The sequence below is a fragment of the Cydia fagiglandana genome, chromosome 16 (assembly GCF_963556715.1).
Source record: "Cydia fagiglandana chromosome 16, ilCydFagi1.1, whole genome shotgun sequence".
Classification (NCBI taxonomy): Eukaryota; Metazoa; Arthropoda; class Insecta; order Lepidoptera; family Tortricidae; genus Cydia; species Cydia fagiglandana.
In genome coordinates, this window is record NC_085947.1 from 867,520 (window position 1) to 895,225 (window position 27,706).

At 36.5% G+C, this 27,706-nt stretch overlaps 1 protein-coding gene, 2 long non-coding RNA genes and 2 other non-coding genes across 5 annotated transcripts in view; 2 read left to right on the forward strand and 3 right to left on the reverse strand.

Annotated features, from left to right (window-relative positions):
* The window catches only part of LOC134671722 (uncharacterized), a 144,350-nt gene that overhangs the window by 86,259 nt on the left and 30,385 nt on the right, over window positions 1-27,706 (reverse strand). The window lies entirely within an intron of this gene.
* Window positions 9,647-14,111, forward strand: LOC134671703 (general odorant-binding protein 1-like). Its single transcript, XM_063529535.1, has 3 exons — window positions 9,647-9,802; window positions 11,048-11,228; window positions 12,732-14,111. Exons 1-3 carry the CDS (start codon window positions 9,680-9,682, stop codon window positions 12,917-12,919), a joined length of 492 nt encoding a protein of 163 aa, XP_063385605.1. The 5' UTR covers window positions 9,647-9,679; the 3' UTR covers window positions 12,920-14,111.
* On the reverse strand, window positions 11,044-11,532 carry LOC134671723 (uncharacterized). The gene is made up of 2 exons (XR_010099262.1): window positions 11,461-11,532; window positions 11,044-11,161 (listed from the first exon to the last, which is right to left on the reverse strand). It is a non-coding gene; the product is annotated as an uncharacterized LOC134671723 (long non-coding RNA).
* On the forward strand, window positions 15,151-15,222 carry Trnaa-ugc (transfer RNA alanine (anticodon UGC)). Its single transcript has one exon. It is a non-coding gene; the product is annotated as a tRNA-Ala (tRNA).
* Trnaw-cca (transfer RNA tryptophan (anticodon CCA)) lies at window positions 15,577-15,648 on the reverse strand. Its single transcript has one exon. It is a non-coding gene; the product is annotated as a tRNA-Trp (tRNA).

Sequence of the window (27,706 nt, forward strand, 5' to 3'; positions counted from 1 at the left end):
ACTGGAATAGGCTAATGAACACATATCTTAGGAGGTATAAAATTCCTTTTAAATAATAAGTCTTGGGGGCTTAATGATTATTAGAAATTCTACACCAAGTCAGACGACGCGACGGACACACGCTGCTATGTCGTCGCCCAAATCTAATGTTTATAATTTGTGTTTGGTTTTTATTTGTAGTTTTTCTGTTGTTTTCTTGTATTCTTATTTTGTTACTTTCACAGTGCCTTGGTTTTTACTGTAATGCTGTGTCACTTATTTGAGTAATGAATAAATAATTTAGTGTGTAAATTTTTATCCCTACTATCCCTCTATTATAGTATTATAACCGCAAAAGTAGCATTATTTGTTTGTTACCTCCTTACGCTTGAAACGTTGAACCCATTTAGACGAAATTTGCTATGGAGATAGATCGAGGCCAGGATTAGGTACCTACGCATTGTGCAATTTTAAAAGTTCTGCAAAGTCCATGTAGGAATTCTTTGGAACTTGAAGGATTCTATAGGCTACGGTGACCGCTTATAATTAGAATCATTGACTGTATTGCTTGTTCGCCATCGGCGTAGTATAAAAAAAGACTTAAATTTTGCAAATTGGAATTCCAAATAATCTTATTTTGCAGACTTTACCCTAAATTTTACCTTGAAAAGTAAGCAGGTAGAATCTGCTCCATTTGCATTCCTCCCTTGACCTTTAAAGCCTCTAACCGTATCTTTAGATCGGCGCAAATTAATCGAAGCCATTTCCATTAGTGACTCCGTCGACCGCACAAGAACTTTGCTTGTACACAGAAACTGATGAGCAGTAAGCCAACTTTATAGCAAACTAAAGGACCTACTCAAAGATGTCCTTCTGTTCTGCAGGAAAACAAGAATAGTATGGGAATGCCGCCGGGACAGTAACCTGCAGCTCCAACTCCAGGGAACAGGGCTGAATGAACGCGACACGCGATCGACAGACCGCCTGCTTCCGGCCGGGCGTCCCTACACTACATCTACATCTACAAACCAACTTTATGTAACGAACTAGAGACTGTCCAATCTAACGCTGCTCCAACTACGAGTACTTATGTACGCCAACGACCCAACAAGATGGACAGTATATTTATAGATCGACATTTGTTCCTAATATGCCCCCTTCACCCCAGTTATAATAAAGAAGAAGAAGTTCTTCTTTTTTTTATATTTAAGAGCTGTCGGTGAAACAATCTCCAACTCGTCCGGTCCTCTGCTAACTCCTTAACCTTCTGATATGACACGACCTGAACCTTTTATTTGGTTGAAATAATTTATGTTCAATCTTCCTCTTCTTCTATTTCCTTCTATGATATTTTTAAGTAACAGAACAGTTAGGTAGAATAACATTAACTGTAAAAAGGAAAAATAATTATGGCACCATTGTAGGTACGTAGGTACTTACCGTAGGTGCTGAAAGAGTTAAAATACAAATCCAAGGATCATCGCTTCTGTAAAACAAACCCTTTACAGAAAATCGTGCCTCTAAATCTACTAATCCGTATCGCTGTCAAAATTGCACAAATAAATGTAACAAATAGTCAGTAACCCTGATAAATTGTAAAAATTATGACAATAGTGATAAAGTGCGACTAACGTGATAATTGCGAACGATGTATCTAAAACCTCGTGAAAGTAAGCTGACGCTCCGTTGATTGTTTAAGGAATGGCAGCTACCCAAACAAGTATTTTCCCCGCTTGAGATTTTGTAAAAAATGTGTGTAGTTGTGTTACTGCTTTAGTATTTACACACATTGTGGCTTATCGCTCTTAGTGCACATTATAGCTGTTTAAGTTAATTACGAAGATATCTTGACGGTGTGCCCGCTAGTAAATGGCCTCTCGTTTCTGCCGACATGCCATAAAGTTTTAAATGGCATAAGACTTTTAACGCCATTTTTGATTACACATTGATTACCAAATGATACAAATACGAAATTTTGTGAGACTTTTTTTACGTTTTATCCAGCAGCTATAAAAAAATATATTAATATGCTTATTATGCTGTAAGGCTAAGATGGTTGGCTCTTTATCATTAGTGTCACCATGCCTGTCACGTTCTAACAAATATGTAAGTGCGAAAGTGACGCATGGCATGACATGACAGGTTGTAAAAATGCGACCATGATACCGCTTCAGAACGCTGAACCAGTTACATAGGTAGATAAAAGAGTGCCCAAGTAAACTATAGTTGGTCAAACCAAATTAGTCAGTAAATAAGAAAAAAAAACTATACTCATCCTTTTCTTTTGGGTGCAAGTACTAGTGTAAGACAAATTTAGTAAGTACCTGAGTCTACACGCCACATTTGTTAGATTTTTATTAATCAACAGTTAAAGATATATTTAATTTAAAAATACATAATATACTGTTTATACTATTAAATAATATACAAATCCGTTTAAATATCAGCCGGCTATATGTCGTGTGTCGGGTTAAGCGCAGACTTAATTGGCGGAGGCGGAGAGATATGAGCAAGGTCACAGGGCTGCAACAGAACTTGTAAAACTTTCCTAGGAAATTAACGGCCCAATTCGAATAATGCTTATAAGATGTCACAGCGATACGATATCGATTTGTCAATGTCAAAAGTGACATTTCTTCAAACAAAATCGGTATCGTGTCGCTGTGACATTTTATAACATACTGAATAGGACTGTAAGTGTACCAAGTTAACTTTAGACATCATGATGGCATTCTCTTGACACTAAAAAGTGTTTTCTTAATGTAAGTCTAAGGAGTATGGTTGTCTGGAAGAGATCGCTTTTTAGCGATAAGACCGCCTGTTATTTACCTCTACTCGGGTGTGCTGTGTGCAATAAAGAGTATTTGTGTTGGATTGTATTGTGTAAGTCTAGATGACGAGATTTGTACTTAGAGTTAGTCCTAGATAACTCTGCAATGATTTTCACAGCCCAAGTAGTGCAAGTGTTATTTAGACGCCATAATTTCATAGAAGTTTGACGTTTAAAATAACACTTGCACAGTCTGGGCAAAATCGCTGCAGACTTATCTTGGTCTAACTCTAACAATCCACTAAACTGAAAATCGTAGTTCAAGGCCAAAAAAAGTAAGACAATGTTGCCACTGCAATAAATTGTTTGTAAAATAGTTAATTCCTATTTTATAAATAAACACGCTAAGATATTTATTTATTGGTAATTATACTCCTACAGTACTTTTATTTACTTATGTTTACATAAATACAAGACGCACTAGTAAAAAGTGGCAACATCTTACTTTTTTTTTGGTCTTGAACTACAATTTTTAGTTTAGGTTATTCCTTTTCTTTTTCTTATCGCGCTATAATAAGGGACAGCCCTGGCAGGTGAAGCGAAGGTGCGCCTGCACAGCGCGAGGCGTGCGCGCAGGCCGCTTTTAGTGCACGTTAAATTGGAGATCCTTAAGAAGGGTAACTAATAATTTTTAGGAGCAATTAATGTTTAAATTTTTGGGTTGGTCCCATAGTAAAAGTTGCTCTGTGTAATCCTAAAACCTCCCTGACAAAATGAATGTAGTTATTTTTAAACAATACTCCTGCAAAATAGGTAGGTAATTTTCGTAAGAACCTAACTCATGTAATCGTATTGCGCTTGCCCACCCATAAGGCGTTGCGCCCGCGCAGGATGCAGGCTAATTGCACAACTCGCGAACCACTCTTAATCTCGGTCTCGTGATTACGCTCAACTCTCAAGTTTGCGCTCTGTGGTTCGGTTCAGGGGGCTATTCATAAATTACGTCAATTCAAATGGGGGGGGGGTCTGGACATCGGATGATGGTAGCATGACGTAAGAGGAAACGGGGTCATTCGAATCATAAATTTAAGGGGGGGGTCAAAAATCGACAAAAATAGATGACGTAATTTATGAAACGCCCCCAAGTAGGAAGGTACTCAAGGTACCAGACGAGTTCATATGTGGAATAAGATTGAAACAAGTTTGGATCTTTCAGTTTGGTTGAATGGAAAATATTTAGAAGTGGAAAAACATTTTCTCTTTTTGTATAGGCGAGTACTACTACTGTACGTACTTTCCTCTTAAGTCAGTTTTCCTGATATTTCGTAACTATGTAGGTAGGTACATAATTTCCAACAAACTTGTTGGCAACAGCCCCCCGGTCTGAAGTTCGAACCCGCGACCGTTTTTGACTCTATTACTCTACTTCGTAGTTACCTACCGCTACGCTTATAGCTGAACATGTAGGCACAAAACACATACCAGCACGTAATAATCTAATTTCCCTTGATACCATCAGCTAACCATACAGTCCATACATCTCCCAACTGACCCGTGTGAACTTGCTCCACGCGAAAATTACCCGTGAGTTAAATATGGCCGACCGCGAACTACCATGTATTTGCTAATTATAATGTTTATAAGTTTGCGTGTTCTGGTAAATGTATTGTTGAAGTAGTTAGCTATCATTAAAAAAAATTTTTTTTGGGATAATCAGAAACCCGGCCAGGAACTAACTAACTCCTGACTAAGTTTGGGAGACATTAAAGATCAATGATTTTAGTACAAAATTAGGGCAAAATCAAGCTGATTGAGTTAAATGGCTAACAGAACTGTCTCATTTCAGCATCTATAATATTCAAACAGAGCTTACATTGTTGCCTTAACTTTCCTTCACTCTTTCCTGACGTGTATAAACGTCTATAAATCGTGACCGACGTTCCGTAATTCATCCGTCATACAATCAGGCTAATGCAATCACTCTAATTGTGCCGTTTATGCACTTTGCACGTTACAAGGGAGTAACCGACACAGACTACGTAGGGGATAATACCTTAAAGAACGAGGTACCTGCAGGGATTGTTATTTGTAGAGTCTGGCTACTGAAATTTTACCTAAATTATTGGCGGGAAATTCAAAAAATCTTGGGCTGGTCACACTTTGTGTAGTAGGAATTATAGTTTTGATACTAGACAATATCTTTGATATTCTGTGCACAAATAAGGTACCTAAGGAAATAAGCTAAATAAACGTTTAAGTGCACTCAAAGTCAGCTCACATAATTTCTACCACTATTTAAAGTACAGTCAACGACAAACACACATGTTTACGTTCCAATATTTAGATTTTATAGATATTTTTCAGAACTTTTAATTTATCCGTTTCTTTATACACTTGTCCTATTTATGAGATTCAGGCATTAATAAATTCACGTACTTAGTCAAAGTAATCGGCAAATGTTAGAACTAGTACTTAAAGTATCAAAATATTTATAGAGCACCAACCTCGTATTTTGTTTACATTTGGTTAGAAGTTGTAAACATTGCACTTTTTCATTATACAACGCTACACGTCGACTTCGCACATTGTCGTAATTATTTACGAGCTTAAATAATAGTTTGTGAACCTCACTCAGCATAGAAATTATTAATATTATTTAAAATAAACCCCATAAAAACCGCAAACAATTTGAATGAATGACATAAATCGACAACTGACTTTTAGCTTTTTTTCAAATCATAGACAATTGGTGATACAACAACGAAATATCTGTCAACAATTTTTGGCTAGCCAGACTCTATACTTATCAAGTACATTATAATATAGGTATTTTTATTTATGTATAGGTATTTGTATTAGTTAGGGCGATTTTCCATTATTTATTTATTTATTTATTACTCAAATAAGTGACACAGCATTACAGTAAAAACTAAGGCATCGTGAAACTACAAAATAAGAATACAAGAAAACAACGAAAAAACTACAAATAAAAACCAAAGACAAATTAAACATTAGATTTGGGCAATGTCCGCTTTTCGACGACTGACGCCTATTTTGCGTCCCCTGTCACGCAGACTGTCAGTCAGACAGTCCTACCCAACCAAGGAATCCTATCAAACCTTTGATGTTGCGCTAGAATTACATTTCTATATTAGGTATATTGGCATAAAGTACCTACAATTGAACTGCTACTTACTAAGAGATGGCGTTTGCGTGCAGCGCGCGTTCCCATGCGCCGGCGCACGACCGGCTGATTACGCGAGGATTAACTGTAGCATAAGTAGAGATTAACTAGCAGGTTTATTATTGTTTTTTTTTGTTCTCAATATACGTAGGTATGTAAGTATATGCTACCAAATGTCACCTACCGAGAGTTTCAGGTAGGCATAAACAATGAAATTGGTATACAAATAGTTTAAAACCCTCCGGAGCTTCTAAAGTAAACGGGTGCAATGCAACTTCTTATGTACAGTCACCTGCAATAATATGTTACTAAATGAAGGCCGCAAAAATATCTGACACGATCTTATTTGTAGAGCCATATGAGCTTGTCACATATTTTTGCGGCCTTCGAAGAGTAACATACTATTGCAGGTGACTGTACCTACTTTGTTAAATTTTATCTCTTTCTAACAAACAGAAATATAAAAATGACGGATCGGGACAAACGATTTGATAAATGTTTATGAATAACATAAAAAAAATTGATTGCATCGATCGGTCCCACTCTCACACTAACCATCGGAAACCATCACTTAGTTGATAAACAATTAAACGGTATCCCGTTACGCATCGTGTTCGATGCGCCAGCAATTGACACATTTAGGAGTCAGAATTAAGGTACCGTTCGGATTCAGACTATGCCAGTATTACTGCAGCAGTAATGCAGGCAACAGTAATGCTGTCTAGGTACACATATACACACATCTGCAAAAGTTCATACATACCTACTTTATTTTAATTTTTAACAAGCAGAAACGTCTGCGAACGATGCTATTAAGCTTAGAATAAATTTAAAAGTGGAAAATTACTGTCTTGGGTGAGACTTGAACTCACGGCCTCTGGATCGATACTCTATACTTTTTCCACTTTTAAATTTATTCTAAGCTTAATGCCCACTTTATGTATGAAATTACCACCTTGATGAATGAAAGGTACCCAACCTTTGCACTTTTGCAGCTAGCTCTACTTAGATAGATGTATAAAATGCGACCCGTACATATCTGTGAAATGTTCAATTCCAGATTTTTTCCAAATACACATTTTGTCTTAAACGATAGCAAAATAATTGTAATTTTATTTTTTATTTTTTTCATTTTTAATATGGTTGGCGGCCCGCTGGCAAGTAACCCTGGTGTGCAAAAAACGATTAATACCATATTCTTAAATCAACCAAGTTCAGAAAACCTTTAAATTACACTTCATCAAAAAAATGAACTGTACAAGACCATGGCTACAATTTGGGGTAATTATCGAATTACACTTAATTAGGGGCAGGGATAAGGAGCCCATCATCGAAACTGGTTACAGGAAATAGTGATTTACTCGTATAAGTATTTAATCTCCTACATGCCAATCAGGTAATGATTCTACACAGGATGCCGATGGCCGAAGTTGAAAAAATTTTGTCGAAAACCAGAAAACCGGTGTAGGTACATAAAATACCTAAATTAGCATGCAACCGCGACGAACGATAAAATAAAACAGTGTCATTCATCTACTCAAAGCATTTCTTTTTTTTAATATTACATCCCAAGTGAATCAATCGACTTATTTTAATATGTATGCATACGTAAATAATGTAATCTGATTTTATTTGTATATTAAATGGAAAACCAGTTGAACCACTAATGCGTTTGTTTAAAATATGGCCAGTAACAAAGAAGAAGTTATAAGGCTATGTTAAGCTTCGGTAATAATTTAATTCCCATTTGATTACCTATTTACCATATCCCAAACGGCAGGGAATCGATTTGTTTTAATAGATATGCTAAGTTAAGCTTTGGTGTGCATTTAGCGCCTGCTTGACATGTATGCATATAATGTTTTTAAAGAGATAGAGCTATTTTATTTCATCAGGCGCTTTTATTCGTTATTTTCGTTATTATTACCCAACTAACCATATTATTGTACGTTTATATTACAGTAATATTTTCGCTATTTAAGTAGGTAGTTGATTATTAAACAACCAACAATATATTTAATAGCCGGATCTACCTTTTTGTTTTGTTAAAGAACAAGAAATTCGCGATGTTGAAGACGTAAACTAGCTAATCACATGTTTAAGTAAAAATGTATATTAATAATTATTTAAATTGTTTACATGACATTAACAGAGTTTAAATAGGTACAAATATGTTATTATTTATTAAGAGGAGCTCAGTTAAATTGAATGTTAGCATAAAAAACCTTACATTAAACGCAACTGGCACACTTGTTTATTCAATGAAAAATGCTAAATCATGGAAAAAATAATGATGCACCCATGCACCTGACATAAGCCTTGAAAAGCACATCCTTTCATTACTATAGATACTGAGGCAACCTGGTCATTACTTACTGTACATACATACATAATTATATATTTGCATTCTTAAACGGGCATTTTTTCTTGTCACGTGTAGTTTATGTAACATATCTATACCTCGAGATAGTCTCTAAGCTAATTAACTTTGCACAAACTAGAATAGAAATAGAAAAACCGGACAAGTGCGAGTCGGACTCGCGCACGAAGGGTTCCGTACCACTACGCAAAAACCGGCAAAAAATCACGTTTGTTGTATGGAAGCCCCACTTAAATACTTATTTTATTCTTGTTTTACAGTATTCGTTGTTATAGTTTCCTCTATAACTAGAAATACATCATCTATGAAAATTGTAACTGTCTAGCTATCACGGTTCATGAGATACAACCTGGTGACCGGCAGATGAACAGACAGTCGGACAGTGGAGTTTTAGTAATAGGGTCCCGTTTTCATCCTTTGGGTACGGAACCCTAAAAATAATTGCTTCACGTAAAAAATGTTGTTGAAAAGTTATAATTGCTACTTTGTAGAGTTTCATTGTTTTTGCTCGTATAGTACCTACATACAATATTTTTTAATCAAAAAACATCTCGCCTTCTACTTTGATGCTTAGCATGTGTTTTGCACTTTGTTAAACACACTTAAGACCGCGCCCCTTGTGAGCACAAGTAATAGCACACATTATGGTGGCGTTGGGCCGTAGTCGGGTGACCACAAAACAGCAAAGGATAGAATCGGACCAAGCCTAATCTCCATGGCATTTGCAATGACAAAGTGTGCCACTGTCATTGGCAGTTCAAATTTATATCAAAGTATGACTTTTTTTGACATTGTGTTCTGTCCAAATCGGTGCAAAATTAGCTTAGATGGACTAGCTTTGAGAATATTTTTTGTTAGACGAAAAATTGTGCCTAATATTATAATTTCTCTATCAGAGATATTAAAATTTGCTGCTCTTGTAATTGTTGATTTTAGGTTTATTGTACAACATACAAAAAAAATACAAATAGCGTAAATCGTTCTCCCTTTCTTTCGACATACCTATTACACGTCGAGACGATACATCTGTGGAACGACTTGTAGTGCATGGAAAAGTCGAAGGCACAAGGCGCGGTAGGAGGATGTACAAGAAGGGGTGGTACGGGAGGAATGGCGACGGATTGTGAAGCTTGCCACCGGCCCTGATATGACGACCATGACCACTCTGACAAGAGTGTGACGACAAAAAAGAAAGAAGAGCGGACTTAATTCTTTTCCATTCAACACACGGCCAGAGACAAAAAAAATGTGCAAGGGGAAAACCAAGAAAAATTTGTCTCATTTTTTTTTACTTTTTGGCCAACCTACCTCACCAGTTACCACACGTATATATTCATTGATCTCCACAGAAACCTCACAACCAATCATGTCGCACATAACCCGGCTGGTGCTATCTCTGGCGGCGGTTGCGCTTGCGCAGGCCACCGTCGAGGTGATGAAGGACGTCACCCTTGGCTTCGGAGAGGCGCTCAAGCAGTGCAGAGACAGTGTAAGTCATCGCCATCAGATATATCGGAGCGGCCGAGGTGGTAAAAAATAACTGAACACTACTCTAACGCCTTGAGCGCTTTGGCCACTCCGATATAAATATGATAGCGATATTGATAAACGCCATGCGAAAAAAAAAATGCAGTTGCTACGAAAAGTCAGGTCACTATTTCCACAAATTAATTCAGTTTCCATTAGTTCTCTATCATCGATTTTCTTCTTGGCTAGGCCCCAAGGAGACGCAAACAATGATAATGATCTTCCGGGGATCCTTTTAATTTACCGAAACTTTTTTGACTAAATTTCGTTTCCCAACCAAATTTTACCAACTGCACGTTTATCAACTCAATCTTTCCCATATAAACATTTGACAAACTTAAAATCCGACAAATGATCTTTTCCCAAACTGTTACTTTACAACTTTTATAAGACCAACTATTTTTTTTCCCAATGTTTTACTTAGTTTTTATATTTTTACATACATAGGTTCGTTAGTTACCTTGTATTCCTCAGAGCAGAAAATAGAAGTTTGAAAATTATAAAGCACGTTTTGTTTTGGTTTTTGTATTCTTTCGTAAGTACTAATTTAGAATAATTATAATTTGTTCAAATAAAAATTGGCCATTTCTTTTTTTGATAACTAATACATTTGTCATGTTTTGTTATGGTTTTTGTATTCTTTGGCAACTAATAATTTCGAGTAATTAAAATTTGCTAAAATAAATGTTGCCGAAGTAAGGCAATGTGAAAATATTTTTTTGCATATCGTTCTCTTGGAATATATTTATATGCGACTTGTTTAGTTGGGAAATGATTAGTTGGCTTCTATATTTTTGGGATATGAAAATCTGGCAAAAAAAAATCGGTAATCCATAAGTAACGGGAACGGGTTACTTATGGATTACCGAATTTTTTTTATTCCTTCGTTGTTCTTAGGTTGGCCATTATCAGGGTTCTGAATCGTTACTCTTCGCTTTTCGAAGGGTTCTTTTAAGGCTTTGCGTTTGACAGACAGTCGCTTTTGAATGGTTTGAATGGTTGGTCGGCGAGGTTATGATAATCATCCGAAAAGAAATTTGCAGATGATATTTAGGAGTGAAATTCACTTCCAGCAAATCTGTTCCTTCTTTCTCTTTCTTCTTTCTCAATCTTTTTAAATCGAGAGTGAATAGATATCTTTTAGGTAAGCATGTTCGGCACTTACCATCAGGTGAAAATTTTCTTTTATTCACTATTTTGTCCACAGTCCGGCCTGACAGAAGAGAAGATGGAGGAGTTCTTCCACTTCTGGCGCGACGATTTCAAGTTCGAGCACCGCGAGCTGGGCTGCGCCATCCAGTGCATGTCCAGACACTTCAACCTGCTCACCGACGGAGAGAGGATGCATCATGAGAACACGGACAAGTTCATCAAGTCCTTCCCTAACGGTAAGACCGCACACTGGCGTCTTTTGAGCATAGCAGCTGAATAAATGTATATGGCTGCGCCGTTTAGAATAATTTGGAAAATGCTGGACTGCGCCATCCAGTGCATGTCCAGGCTAGGGAATCCTCCCGGTACTGAGTTTGTATGGCGAGAACCGGGAATTCCCGGTTCCGGTACTGTATTTGTAAAGAAAGCCAGTACCGGGAGCATTCCCTAGACTCGAGGCACTTCAACCTGCTCACCGATGGAGAGAGGGTGCATCATGAAAACACAGAAAAATTCATCAAGTCCTTCCCTAACAGTAAGACCGGAGATTGGCGTCTTTTGAGCATAGCAGCTGAATAAATGTATGGCTGCGCCGTTTAGAATAATTTAGAAATCAGTTGTGTATTTAAGTAACGAAATAATTAACAAAGAACGAAAAAATACCGTTGCGTGCCTTAAAGCTGAATAAATGTATGGCTCCGCCCTAACTATAGAACAATTTAGAAAATTAAAATGACAAACTTAAACATTTTTTTTAAATAGGGCTAGTTAAAAATAAATAATATTTTAACAAGCAGAAACGTCTGTAAACGATGCTATTCAGCTTTGAATAAAATCAAAATTGGAAAAATTACTGCCTTGGGTGAGACTTCAAGTCAGTTCTGAGGCCGTGAGTTCAAGTCTCACCCAAGACAGTATTTTTTCCACTTTTAAATGTATGCTAAGCTTAGTTAAATAAAAGCTTGTAAAAATGGTACGAATACGCTTAGCCCGCGCTTGATCAATCAACAATACGAAATTTTTCATTTATTCAAAATAAATAAATAAAAAATTAAAATATTTTAAAGAATAAGAATAATGACAAAAAATTTACAGAAAGTGCAATCCATAAATACTATTAAATACCTTAATAGAGTCTATAGGATAAGGGTAGTATAATAGTGTTAAAAACTTATTTCCTTCTCTCTAAAACGCCTAACTACTACTAGATTTCTTTGGGCCACTTGCGCGATCCAGGATTAGCTCTGGGTTAATCGGTTAAACCCGGAGTTAACAGTACAATTTAACCCTGTGTTAACGGTAAAGTCAGAGGTAGTTGGCCAACCCTGGATCGCGCAAGTGGCCCTTACCGAAGCCAAAAAGAATAGATAGTATAGAGGGGTCCTGTCATAGTAAATTTTGTAGTCACAGTAAATTTACTGCCATCTATCGACAGACGACTAAAACTCAAAATGAAAACGTATAAAATAATCAAAAAATATATATATGTGGATAAATGTTTTTATTACTTTTATATCATTTTGATCCACGTTCATTCACTGATATCTTTGTTAAAATTGTTAAATATGAAACGGTGTCGTCACGACATCTAGCCGAGAATAGGCTAAAGGTGTGTGCGGCATCTATTCGAGAATGACTTTTTCTTGATTTCCGAGGCACGTTTTTTCCTTAGACTTTATTCGTCTTATACGAAGTTACATATGTCTTTGCCGAAGCTAACATTTAGGTAATATCGACAGGTGAGGTGTTATCCAAACAAATGGTAGCCCTTATCCACTCCTGCGAGCAGAAGTTTGACGACATGGAGGACCACTGCTGGCGAATCCTGCGCATCGCAGAGTGCTTCAAGAGCGGCTGCCAGGAGCGAGGCATAGCGCCCTCTATGGAGATGATGATGGCTGAGTTTATCATGGAGTCCGAGTCTTAAGTTTTTTTGAACATTAGAGGATCAGAGGACAGTTGTCGACAAATATCAAAGTAATATTTTCTTCGGTTACCGTAAAACCTCCCAACTATATCCAATACTGCAACTATGGTCCACGAGTTCAAAAGGAAATTAAGTAACAATACCAATGTTCCCTTTGATTTATATTTTCTTCCATATATAAACATACCTTGTCTTAGAACTACAAAAATACAGTAAAAGACACACCTGTCCGAAAAATTTACAGTTATTTTGAACCATAGTTGGGAGCTTTGGACTAAGTATAGTTGGGAGGTTTTACGGTACCGCGAGAGTTACTCATGAAATACAACTGTTTTAACGTGTTATGTATGTATAGAGTATAATAAATTTAAAATACGTCCCGGCATTTAGACCCTTTACAGCGGTCGTGGGCAACGGGAGACTGTAAACAAATATATTTGAAATGTAAAACAGTTTTATTTCCTGCTGAAGTTCTGCTAAAGTTTTGTTTTTATCTAAGATACTAAAATGGCGGTTCGATTGCCCAATCCAAGTTTTACACAGTCATCCTGCTTTTGTGCACATTTTGTACTAAAATGACTTAAATATGGGTCGCACAAAATGGGACGATCAACGTTTTTAGTATTTTGGAATACAAACAAACTTTAGTGCCGTTTTAACTTTGTCAAAATGATTGTATTAAATTATGATGATTTTAAATGTTTGATATTCGTCGACCGAATCGGAATAGCCATTTCATTATTTTGATATTCAATTTAAATTAGGACAAAATTAAAATTAACATAAACGAAATCATTATCCGGTGTAAAATATTGTTACATAAAAGAAAGATAGTAATCAACTTATCAAACATAAATTTATTTAAAGAAAAAGCGATTGCGAAGGGTTTTATTCACGACAATGCTTAGCCTAATGGAGAATGATCAAAGAAATATACCTCTACCTGTTTTTAGGTATTAATTTCTTATTTAATGTATTTTGCAAGAGGCAATGCTACTAGTTTTAATCGTATTTTAAATAGTATTAGGCATGTGAGCAATACTATTATAATATTTTACAATTATTAGCGTTAATTTATTTTAAACAATAAAGCGTATTTTTCTGCGCAATGACACGGCTATGACTTGGTAATGTTAGATTTAAGTTATCTATTGAGATATAGATACAATTAAAAGTATTTATAATTAATGTTCATTGTTGTTTCATTCTACTGATTTACAAATAAATAATTTTTAAATTATCGCGGGGGCTTATATTATGTTTTATAACTTTTTGATTATGTTCGATGTAGGTACCTCCAATTACTTTATTTGGAATTTAATTACTTTAGATTTTTATGCCCGATTTTTTTTATTCAAAATAAATATTAAACGATAAGTACCTTCCGAATTTCAAAATCAATAAATAATTAATAATAATGAAATATGTACCTATATATATATGTATTACAAAATTTTTAAGTACAAAAATGGCCAAAATGAATTTTTGTTTCACTTAGGCAAAAATATAAACAACAATTATTTTTATATTTATTCAGGATTAGTTTTTATTTTTTCTTACATACAGATTTTTTAGATTTTGATAAATTTCTGACAATATAGTAGATTGTACAACAAAGGCATAAAGTGACCCATTTTTACCCGAGGCAATTTTTTGTACACTCTGCTTTTCACTTCGATTGCGAGGAAAATAAGTAATTATATTTTTCACGGCAATTTACACCACGAAATTATCGTAAAGCGAAAGAACATAATACATAACCAATTCCCGCGAACTACATTTTTAATTCTTTTTTTAATTTTCATCATGTGATCAGAGTTTCAGACGCTTGGTTATCTGCCAAGTCAAACATTTCGGAGCATTTTTGAACGATATTCGACTCCTATTTTATGTGATTTACTAAATTTAATGACAGTAAATACGGATTTATAATAAATTGTAGCAAAAATAAAATAATATAACAAGTTTTGTCATCTACACAATTTTATTGCTCAGTAAAATTGTGCAATATGTTTTAACTCTGTTTGGCTGTTGAGACCGATCACCTTAGTAGTCTTACAAGAAAATTTTACTTTTATGCATTAGAGCAAAAAATGCGATTTTATGTCGTCTACGCACGACATAAAGGTGCAATTTTGAGCATGAGAAGTGAAAAAGGATTTTTATATTTTTTATTCTATGATAAAGACGTAATCTGAGTTCAACCATCAATTTCGTGAGCAGATTTCGTAGGGGATGTAGCTCAGTGGTAGAGCGTTCGCTTTGCATGTGAAAGGCCCCGGGTTCGATCCCCGGCATCTCCAACTTTTGCATCTTGTCTTTTTATTATTTATGTAATATTTAATTTGCATGATCAAATTAGACTTTAGCAATATTATTTATTTACGATTTATTTATCGCCTTATTATAGAAATTATTTTAACTAACAAAGAAATAAAATTTTGAATAGAAAGGTGCCTAAATAAAAAAATGTAAAAAGTATATAAGCCTGCTGAATTTAATATTAAAAATATATAAGTAAAACTAAAAGGAAAAAAATATAATCATCTTAGTCATAAATTTAAATAAACAATTATTAGAAAATACTGAAACTTGATGAACATTAAAATAAATTAAAAATATTATATGAAAATTAAAAAGCAAAAAGAATTGTACTTTGACCCCGACGTGATTTGAACACGCAACCTTCTGATCTGGAGTCAGACGCGCTACCGTTGCGCCACGGAGTCGATGCGTGCTTGGTTGAATTTAGTTATCAGTTTAATAGACTTGTACACTAGCGCCCCTAGTGGAGATTTGGTTAGTTAAATGTAATGTAAGGCAATTCAGACAAATTCACATTTACCAATATATTATAATTTTTTTTTTCACCTTAATGTCCTAAGTAAATTATAATTATAAATATTTAATTTAAATTACAGTAGGTAGTAATTTTTTAACGATTTACATATACTATTCTTTCTTAATAATGTAAAAAATAAGTTTCATGTGTTTGTTTTTATTTTCTAATATTAATTGTGTAATATTTTAATATTTGGTTGCATTGAAATTTTATTTCTATTAATTATAATAATATGTTGGTCCTAAATGTGTCATAAATGTCATTTCATAAATAATAATAAATAAATACATATTATAGGACATTCTTACACAGATTGACTAAGTCCCACAGTAAGCTCAAGAAGGCAATGAATATATAATATTTATGAATGTAACCTACTTAAATCATTTTATAGCGCCAGCGGTAAGAAGATAACATAGGTACTAAGAAATACCTAATATTATAATAAGTATGGGCGTTATACTCATTATAGGATATGTTTCCAAGTATTTTGTTTACCTTATTGTGGCTGCACGTTGTAATTCCTTGCCATAACAGATGTTACGACAATGGTCATTCATGCTCGTAGTGACGCACGCCGTTTGTTCATTTATTTGAGGAAGATATGGACATAGGTGAGTATGTGCAGTCGACGTCAAAGATATGTTTACATTTTTCGCCTTATTACAAAGACATAAGGTGTAAAAGTGTAAACATATCTTTGACGTCGACCGTACAGTACTGTCGACGTCAAAGATGAAAGGGTACTTCGCTATAACCGCGAAAATCAAAGTTCGCAAATTGCGGGCATTTTTCTCTGTCACTCTAATTACGCCTGCATTGGAGTAAAAGAGAAAGATCCCCGCAATTTGCGAATTTCTGTTTTTGCGGTAGCCGCTCAGTACCGTCGTAGTTCAGTACTGTTCCCCTACTGTAAATTTCATTCGATAGCGTGACGTGACGTACACGTTTGCGAAGTGTCATTTTGTATGGGATTTTGAGTTTCCAAAACGTCCCGCTAGGTGCGCTGTTCAAAATCCCATACAAAAATAGAAATAACGCAAACGAGAACGCTTGTTACGCTATCGAATTAAATTTACTTAATCTTAACTTGGCGTAGGTATGTATCTTTTTTTAATTATGGCCTAAAAAAGACAAAGAGGACCCAAGAACCATCAGCCAAAAAGATTTGGCTCTTTCTTACATACATAAAAAATGTGCGTTTAGTATTTACACGACAGCGAAATACATTCATTTATAAAATAATTAATAAACATAACCACAAACATAAACAATAAACATAAACATATATAATTAATAAACATAAACATATGGTTTGCTGAAAATTATCAAATATATTATGATCACACGCCATATTGCGGGATTTCGTTGGAACTAAATTTTTCATACTAAACTGAACTGTCATCACATACAAAAGAATAACAGCGCCCTCTTGACAATGATCATATATTTCTGGTCGGGCTTTATAGTTTGTAGGTTTCTAATAGAGCCCGACGGCTAATCCTATTGTTCATTGTTAATTAAAACCGCACGTGCTACTTACCTGCAAAAAAGGATCTTAGTTATTCTATTTGGCACCTGAGCGCGGGCTAGTCCAACGCTCAAAAAACCAGTGTAGATGCGCTCTCCGATAACGCGCTTTTGTTACGCATCTCGATGACACATTTTAGACTGGTTCTGTAGAATCTGTAGCGTTCGACTCGCCTGCACTCAGTAACCGAAGTACGTATTTTTTATGCAGGTGGTTGTGGCACGTGGCACGAGCGGTTTTATTTAACAATAGACGATAGGATTAGCCGTCAGGCTTTCTTAGAAACCTACAAACTATACAAACAGCAGTGATTGAAACATCCATGTCGTCTGAATTTCATTGTTCACGTTTATTATATAATTCGTTACGGAGCGCAAAACAGCGTTGTTATATTAAATTAATACATAAAATAAATTATGATAGCATGTTTTATTAATGTAAGAAAATTAAGTAATGGTGTAAAAAATATCAAGGATTGGGTTATTAAATTCAGTCATTATTTATTATTTTACAAAAAGCAACTACCTATTTAGTGGCACAGTGATACGCAAACCGTATATTTTATGTATTATGAGTATGTATGAAAAATAAATTAAGTTAATATAAAATAATGTAAAACGTGAATTTTAACAGTATTTTAAAACGACGGAAAGTGTGATATTTATAAATTAAAACTGCTTTTTCTGAGTCTTCAATCGAAAATGGAGTTTTTCGTACTTCTACTGCTTCTAGCCATGTCTACTGCAATACCTTTACGCTCATTGGCTAAAGACCAAGAAAATCCCAATACTTCCACCATCTCAAATCCCAATGCGAAAGAACTGCGTCCCAGCATCTCCACCATCTCAGATCCCAATATGATGCTGCGTTCAATCTTCACATACCCTCACCCTGGATACTGGCGGCCGCTAACTCCTGCGCAGCTAAAGGAACACGAATACGAGCATCACCTACTGCCGCCTATGATGTACACGGTCAAGGAACAACACCCTTATAACCAAGGACATTATCCTGTCAACTGTTATTTTACGCAATCAGGGACGAATATAGTGAAGATATGTGCATAAATATTAAAATATTAATACATCAAATAATAAATATGTAATATAAATCGAATTTAAACTGTTGTGAGACATACTAACATTGAATAATTTTGCAGTTTAGACTCACTTGTTTTAAGTCACTCGCGCGACATGTTTAGTGTTGTTAGTGCTCGAGAAAGGAGAAATATATCGCACGAATGACTTAAAACAAGTGAGTCTAAACCGTAAAATTATTCAATGTATTATAAATATAAATATGTGTAAAATTGACTCATTATTTCTTTATACGGGCTATTGAGTGGCAAAGTGTTAATGGGTCACGTAGCGATACTCGTGCAACAAATGGCTTGGGATTTTTAGATAATTGCCGAATAAGTAGGAGCAATTTAATTCAATCGATCGATCAAAGGCCGTAATGTATCGGAAATCGCATGCGATTATCGGTGACGCTTATATACTTGTAGTCTGTGGAGGCCATTTTGAGCGTCCTCGCGATAGTCGCGGATCGCGATGCGTTTGCTTGGAAAGTCCCGCCCGCATCGACGCTTGCGCAGTTCACTCTGATTTACCTTAAACAATCGCTTTTTTTACATTTTCCTTTTTATTTTTTAATGTAAAATGTATATGACACAACCTGACACTACCCATGCTGCATACTTACGTATAGTATCTACGTATAGTGCTACGGCCCCACAACTTTCCCCCTTGGTCAGTCGTATCAAAACCAGTTCGAAACGAAACATGTTTTTAAATCTTAATCGGGTTTTTGGGCACTTAGTCACTAATTTTTCTTTTGTAGGTACTTATGTGCCACTTTTCAGTTTAAACTACTGTTCTTTTAGTCCTCCTTAACCATCAGCATCCTTAATTTCCACGAAATTAATTTATTTTTCTAAAATTTTGGGGTGGTGCCCTGCACTCAAAATTTTCCATCAAAAATTCAATTGGCTATTACTAAATCAATTTGTGAAGGATTACCTATTTCCAACGACAGCAGCACTACTGTTCATTTTACTATGGAAATTGACAATGACAGCGACGCGTTCAGTACCGGTAGTGCAGCTGCGGTTAGAAATGGAATGTTACCATTAGCATAGAATAAATAATAGTACTAAGTACAGAAGACTCACTCTCTAACAAAACGCGTCTGTTACGATCAGCACAGATATGGCCGCTAGGTGGCGACAGCGCCACGCGCGGCTTATGGCAAACCCCAAAATTAGGGCCGAACGGATGTACTTTTAGCTACCTGTAGCAAAGCGACGAAATCGCGGAGTGAGACACGCCTGCCATTAGTCAAAAGAAGCAATTATGCAAAAGGAAATTCCATCATCATCATGTACCGTATATCACACTTTTTGTCGTGAAGAGCTGCAACTATTTGTAAGTATGTTAATATTGTTGTCAATATGTACAGTCGGTACAGATATATCGGTGAAGCTAAGGAGCTCACAAATATCTGAACACGCCTCTATTGTCAGGGCGTTAGAGTGCGTGTTCAGATATTGTGAACACGTTGGCCGCTCCGATATATCTGATAGCGACTGTGCTGACAATTCTTTCGATAACGCACATTAGTCGGAGCGATGAGGCAATACCCGCACGTGTAATGGGGCGGGTTTTCCCTAAGTTAATGTAAACTATTGTGTTTATACTTATTTATTAGAAACGGCAGAAACATTGGTAGACGCCTTTTAAGGAGCCCACTGATTAACAGTCCGCCGGACGGTTTCGGCCTGTCATTGTTCGGAACTGTCAAAATTTTGTTCTAACTGACAGGCCGATACCGTCCGGCGGACTGTTAATCAGTGGGCCACTTTAAGTTCTAAGCTAGTAAGCTACTCTGCACCAACTTGGCAGGCGACAGATTGTGGAAACGCGCGTAAACGTTATTTCTGTAAAAATATAATATGACGATCTATTAAATTAACTTTCCAACCACACAGCGAGAAGAAGTTGATAACTCGAGATATAAAATTGAAGAAATTTAAACCTCATGTCCGTCGGTGACTGTACGTTCGATGATGTCCAAATTAAATGTGTGATGTCCGCGGTGACCGTCCGCGTCCTCACATATCATCGGGTTATCCCGCATGACGCATTTGTTTTGATGATTTATCACATTAAAGTTATCCAGATTTCAAATCATCAATTTTAATAGCTGTTCAAGGCGTCAAAGCTACTGTACAGTCACGTTCCGTGATTGTTATGCCATTTAGGGCCAATTGCGTCAGCCCACTAACCCGGGGTTAAGCGGTTAAACCGTTAACCCAATGTCAAATTGGCCTGGTAACCATGGTAACTCCAGGTTAACCCCGGGTTAGTGGAATGGTGCTAGTGGCGCTTAGGGTCCTAGCTTAATTGGACATTCCATAGTGGGATTTGCGAGCCAATGCGCTTAAATGTGGTGTTTAGGGTTCCGTACCTTAAAAAAAAACGGAACCCTTATAGGATCACTCATGCGTCTGTCTGACCGTCCGTCCGTCCGTCTGTCACAGCCTCTTTGCTCCGAAACTAGGGGAGAGCGGGATTAAACGTGCCGGGGGTAAGTTGTTCCGATGGGAATCGGAACGCAAGCAAACCATGGAGCCATTCGTATGATGTTTGTCGCGAAAAGTCAGACCACTATGCGGTTGCAGGAGCCGTTTTCGTTGCTTCCATTATAGTAGAATAGTAGTTATGGAAAATAAATCACAAACGAGGGCACAACAAACCCCACGGGTAATCACATTTTTGCTTTGGATTTTTTTTACTATCTATATTGATAGTACACAAAAAATTATCATATATTTCGACGAGAATTATGCTGCAAAGTACTCTTTTAGCGTGTGTGAACTGAGATTTAAATATTTGACGGATAAGTTATAAATATAAGCAACGGAACAACCCGCCCCATAGCGGGGTTAGTTGTTCCGTTCCGACCTATCTCATGAAAAAAATCTGGTAAAAAAACTGTTTAACGATGCACAAAACAATATCGCTACTCAGAAACGCAAATAATCATTATTTAATATTATAGCGCAACCCACATACCTTATTCACACTGTTTACATAGATCAAAGTATTTTATGAAAATCGGCACGAATCCCGCTCTCCCCTACTGGGTCCGAAACATTTAAAAAAAATGCACTTTTATAGGTCTTTAAATAAAGATGTCAGGAAAACCTATTATGACTATACTGTCAAGCGTGAGTCGGACTTAAGAACAAAAATGCGGTTAGACTGTTTTAAGGCCACAGCTGCAATGGTTAATGGTTTACGTGAAAATGGTGTACTTGGCCGGTTTTTTACTGCTTGTTTTGATAATTTGACAAAATAAAGTTCAATCTTTCGTTCCAATCGTCGTTAAAGAGGTCAACGACAGTTAAGCTTTGTTCGGACTAGGCTAGTATTTTAGTCTAGTGGCGAGTAATTTAGTAGCTAAACGTGTCTGAACACCAAAAAATTAGTCGAGTGGATTAGTAAGTAATTTAGTCGAGTCAATCCATTTTATTCTATTTTTTTTAGTAGTTTAGTAGCGAGTAGCACCCCCCACCACGCGTCCGTGCTCACTCGGCCGCCGGCTAAACAAGTCCGAACCTGTCGATTTAGTCGAGTTCATTAGTGATTTTTAGGCAGTAGCGAATAGTTTAGCTACTAAATTACTCGCCACTAGACTAAAATACTAGCCTAGTCCGAACAAGGCTTTACTCTGAACTTCTACGTGGTTAGCGTAAAGGCACCTATTTAGTCAGCCTTTTTACGAAATTTCTATGTTCAAGATCGTTTAATTGGCTTACTAATTAACCAATAACAATTATTATAGTTTATACTGTTCAAGAACATAATATAGTTCAGTTAATGTAAAGAAAAAACCTTTGTTGAATTTTGCTTTTGGAAATATTTTTGCCTTTTTGCCAGTAATCAGCCCACTGTTGTAAGTACAAATAGATAGCCTTTAAGTACCCACGCAAGGCCCAGCCCTCCCATTTTAACGGCTGATTAGAGGGTGCTAAGTTAGGTACGCGATCTCAATGTCCACTGGTCAGCCACAGGCTGACTACTGGGTATTTGATGTGTTTCAATCAAATACAATCATAATAATCTAAATATTTAAAGGGGGGCTTGGCATAACGACTTACATTTCATTTGAAAATAAAAAAGTCTTAATTTCCATGGTCAGGCTCCCCGGCTGACTTTTGGGTTTACGAGCTTTACTGCCACAAACCCAGGAGTCAGCCAAGGAAAGTGACTATTGGATTTTGTACAAAAAGTAGTTGCTAATTGCCATTGTTTAAGGGTTCTATTTATAGTTTTCCGTAAATAATTCGTAGACGGTAGCCCATAGCTAAAAATAGACGGGGTGGGTTAATTGAAACGCGAATCCGACTAGCACGTGGCCGGTTTTTTGCCGCTTGTTTTGATGGTTTGACAAAATAAATCAATCACTCGATTCAATCGTTAAAGGGATCATCCATTAATTACGTCACACGATTTCTAGGTTTTTTGACCCCTCCCCCCTCCTTGTCACACTTGGTCACATTTTGTAAATCCCTCCCCACCTGGTGTGACGTCACATTTTAGGCAATTTTGTTTTCAACGAAATCGGCAATACTAACTCGGCATTATTTTTTTAAATAATTTTAACTAGTTTTTTTAATTTTAGTTTTTTTTAAATAGTTTTAATTTAGTTTTTATTTAATTGTAAGTTATTTTATAAGGTTAGATTTAGATATCGAACGGCGTACGCCTGGGTTACAACGGAAGAACAGCGCTGGCTTTGCCAGCAACATGCTGAGTTGTGACCCTTTTATGACATTTTTCACTAAATGTTATACATTGTATCTGTGTATGTTTGTCATAAATAAATGTATTTCTATTCTATTTCTTTTCTATTCTATTCTATGTGTTAAAATGTATTTTTTTTGTGTAACTATTTTTTTTGACAATAAAGGATTAATCATTATATAAAATGATAATATATATCACCCTTTTATTTAATAAAAAATATTTTTGTTAAAAGATATATTAATCATTTTATAACACAAAACCAATTAGGAACGAAAATTACCTACTTCCATAAACTCTAAACTCTAAAAAATATAAACTAATTTTCGGTTACTGATGAATAGTGATGAAGTTAAAATGACGTCACAATGTTTGTGACTCCCCCCTCCCCCATGTCACAACATGTCACATTTTCTCGACCCCCTCCCACCCCCTAAACGTGTGACGTAATTAATGGATGACCCCAAAGAGGTCAACGACAATCATTTTGAACTTTACGTGGTTATCACACCGATTCCGATCGGACATGACAGAGCTTATCTCGACGTGTTGCCTCTCTGTCGTACTTGTAAATTCGTACATAAGTGTGACAGGGAGGCAACACGTCGAACGTGGTTCGGGTCTACCGCGAAGTCTACAAGAGCGGCGCGTGCTCACCCTTTCATTATGTGGAACATTCCAGGGGCTATCCCAAACGAACACATTTTATTTGGTTTTCTTACTTTTTACAATTACTCTTTATTACACACCACAATAAAAAACAATACGGAAAGAAAACAGCAACAGAAGTAGAGGTCAACAACAGTCGTATTTATCGCTAAAAAGCGATCTCTTCTAGACTTCCTTTATATTCGGCGATTTAAGTCTATAATTTTTCATCATACTGATACTAATACTGATACTGATACTGATACTGTAAGTGTGACAGGGAGGCAACACGTCGAACGTGGTTCGCGGTAGACCCACAAGAGCGGCGCGTGCTCACCCTTTCATTATGTGGACCATTCCAGGGGCTATCCCAAACGAACACATTTTATTTGGTTTTCTTACTTTTTACAATACAATTTTTACAATTACTCTTTATTACACACCACAATAAAAAACAATACGGAAAGAAAACAGCAACAGAAGTAGAGGTCAACAACCATCGATCTTATCGCTAAAAAGCGATCTCTTCCACACTTCCTTCATATTCGGCGATTTAAGTCTATAATTTCTCAGCATTTTATAAAACCTTTGTGACAGAAAAACAGACTCCTATACCGGAAAATCGTCGTTTAGGCGTGCTACGCGTTATTTTCTATGACGACTGATCGGTGGTCACGTGGTGCTTTCCATAGAAAACGAAGCACCGGAAGCTCCGGCCCGGGCCCGGCCCGGTCTAGCGTGAGTCATCCTTTATAACTGCTGCATGTTATTAATCCTATTATCTCTTTAGGCACTTACTTATATGAATACATATATGAAGCTCGTATAGGTACTTAATAACGAAATAATAATAAATGTTATGTTGTGCAACCTTGTGATAACCTCGCTCGGAATCTCAGATGTCAAAGATGGACATAATATATTATCATTAATTCCAAAGATCTCGCCGAGAATGAAACATATATACTTAGGTACAGATTTTTATATTACTACGAGTATATGAATGGAACCCCACTGATCTAATTATTGGCAAATGCGGGCATCGGCATCGACACGTGCTGACATCTAATATAAGAAGCGACGAGCGACGCGTTCGACGATCAGTATACAAACAGACTTAGAATCGGCTGCACCACACAGTCAGCCACCCTAACATTCGCTTTTAATGAGAAGTATCATAGTTTCATAGGCCGTGGTTAAACCTGCCCTTAAAAATGCGCGTTGTGTTGATATTTCTGCTCTTCGGGTGGGCGTACGGCGCGCCTAAAAGCAGACATGGGTCAGATTTTAGAAGAAAAGATAAAGAAAACTGTGCAACAGGCGTTGGTTGTGGAGTGGGTAGCGAACAGTTGAATAGGGAAGCGGATCATGGACAGACAAAAGCTTTTAACTCAGAGTTGCAGGATAATACAGCTATAGAAGCAGGATTACAGTTACAAGATGATACAGCGGAGTTACAGAAAAGTGCTAAAGATTCAGAAGATGGATACCATACTTCAGCGCTTATGCAGTCCAACGATTCTGTGCTTGATCATCAACAAACTTTAGCATACGGAACGCAGGACCAAATTCCAAAATATAGACAGATCCAGGATTCGAGGCTGAGTCGAAAACGCATCGTAGTCGCATCGCCGCCGCCGTGTCAACGCCGTCCAGGGGTGCTGTGCCGCTCAGATGTTTATGAATTCGATCTGTATGTGGACAACGCTCGCACCAGTCGGTAGCTGTCATACCCACAGTGTTCTGTGGCATAAGGAAGATGTTCTTAGAACAAATACTTAAATCTAGTGGAATTAGGCAGAATAAGAGGGAATCGCCAGACTAGCTAGTGAAGAGTGAAGAGTATAGGGAAGTAGAAGTAGATTCTAGTGAAATTAGTGAAATAAAGTAACAAATTACCGCCTTGGATTGGGCGAGATGCTAACTCACACTCCGGGCACCTCTCCTGAATTTCCTTTAGAGTTGAGTGTTCGTGTAGAAAACAGGCTATGAATAATGTTATTGTTGTATGTGTGGGTATGTATACAGTACAGTCAACGTCAAAAGCAGCGGATTTGTAGAGATCTAGAAATTTATCTTTATTTGGAAAAGTTATCCAGGACACTTTTCTCATTGTGATTGGAGAAATTAATTGTGATTATATAGGACATAAATTTACATTAAGTAATACAAATTATAGTAAAAAAGTTATTCGTTTTAGGATTTCATATTTCTAACAATCTTTCTATTTCAAATACATAATTAGTTAATTAGTTCCGTACGGAAGAAAGACTGATTATCAATTATGAATTGTATTTATTTTTTGTATTAGAAAGTCTATACATAAGTAATTTATATAAACCGTAACCATTCGCCGTAAAGATACCTAATACCTAGTGATTTCCAATGTTGTTTCTTAACAGGAAAAGATATCTGTAAGTATCGTTATTTTTAGGGTTGCGCACCTCAGTCACAGCCTATTTTCTCGGAAACTACTGGACCAATTAAGTTGAAATTTGATACACATATGTAAATTAGTGACCCAAATATGGACATATTTTTTTTATAAACTTAAAATACATAAGTTCGAAGTTATTTCAGAAAATAGCAAAAAATGAGCATCCCCCCCTTTATCTCCGAAACTACTGCGTCTAAAATTTTGAAAAAAAAATACCCAAAATAATTCTTTACCTATAGATGACAGGAAAACCTATAAGAAATGTGCAGTCAAGCGTGAGTCGGACTTATGTGCGGAACCCTAGAAACGCGAGTCCGACTCGCACTTGACCGGTTTTCCTATTACACATTTGTATTATAACATTTATCATTTATTTTAAAAATTAATTTAAATATATTAAGTTAATTTATTTATTTTTTAATTTATTTTAATGTATCTGAATTAATTATGATAAAACTATGTTAATGTTTTCATTGAGATACATTTGTTTTTTTTTTATATTTCCCACTCCCACACCTACTGGCGCGTACAGCGCCTGATCGAAACATCATAGCAACGCACTACGTTTACGCAAATGAATATTCAAGATTAGGTGTCCGAAAACTCAAATCGGGGACCTGGCAGACCCTGCCGGTGATGGCGGGATGAACTAGCCTCCTTCTTAAAGGAGTGGCCAGACATAGTACTTGAGACAGAGATTTGTGGAGAAATTCGGGGGAGGCCTTTGCCCAGCAGTGGGACACGACAGGCTCCAAATAATAATAATATAGGTTTCCCAAATCATTATCTCTCAATTGCACATTAAGTCATAACCATAACGCATCCGTTCCATTATCTACATAACTTTGTTCGCTAATAATTATGTTAACGACTCCTCAGATTGTATGTTTGACCCGGATATGCTGCGGTGGGGTGAATCATAATAAAGCCTCGGGAAAATTATGTCCTTGTTGTAGTTTATTCTTAAATTTGGGTACAAGGAAAACCTAAGTATGATTTGATATAACAAAAACCGGTGAGATGCATGTCGCATCAACGTACCTACCCTCCATGGGTTCCGTACTCCGTACCTCATATTAGAGTTTTTCCGAACAAACTTTATAAAAGGTGTCCAGAAAGGGTATCGGGTATTTGTTTTAGCGCCATATTCGAAACGGGGCCACGAAAGGGAGCGGGGAAGGGTTCGTGGCGTGCGCCATTTAGTGGAGTTTTAGCCACGATGGAACAGTACTCGGGGACGCATCGCGCATTTTGCGTACGAGCGTATTATCGTAACGGTGATTCAATAGTGACTGCTCAACGTCTGTATCGTGCGGAATATCATACACGCCACGCGACAAGTGACGATAGCATTAGGAAACGGATCAGGATGTTCGAGAATACAGGTGCGGCGATTAAAATTCAAAACTGTATTCTCGAACATCCTGATCCATTTCGTCACTTGGCGCGTCACTTTCTGGACACCTTGTATAAATTAGGTAATTTAGTACATGACAATCTTTATTGCACTGACAAAATA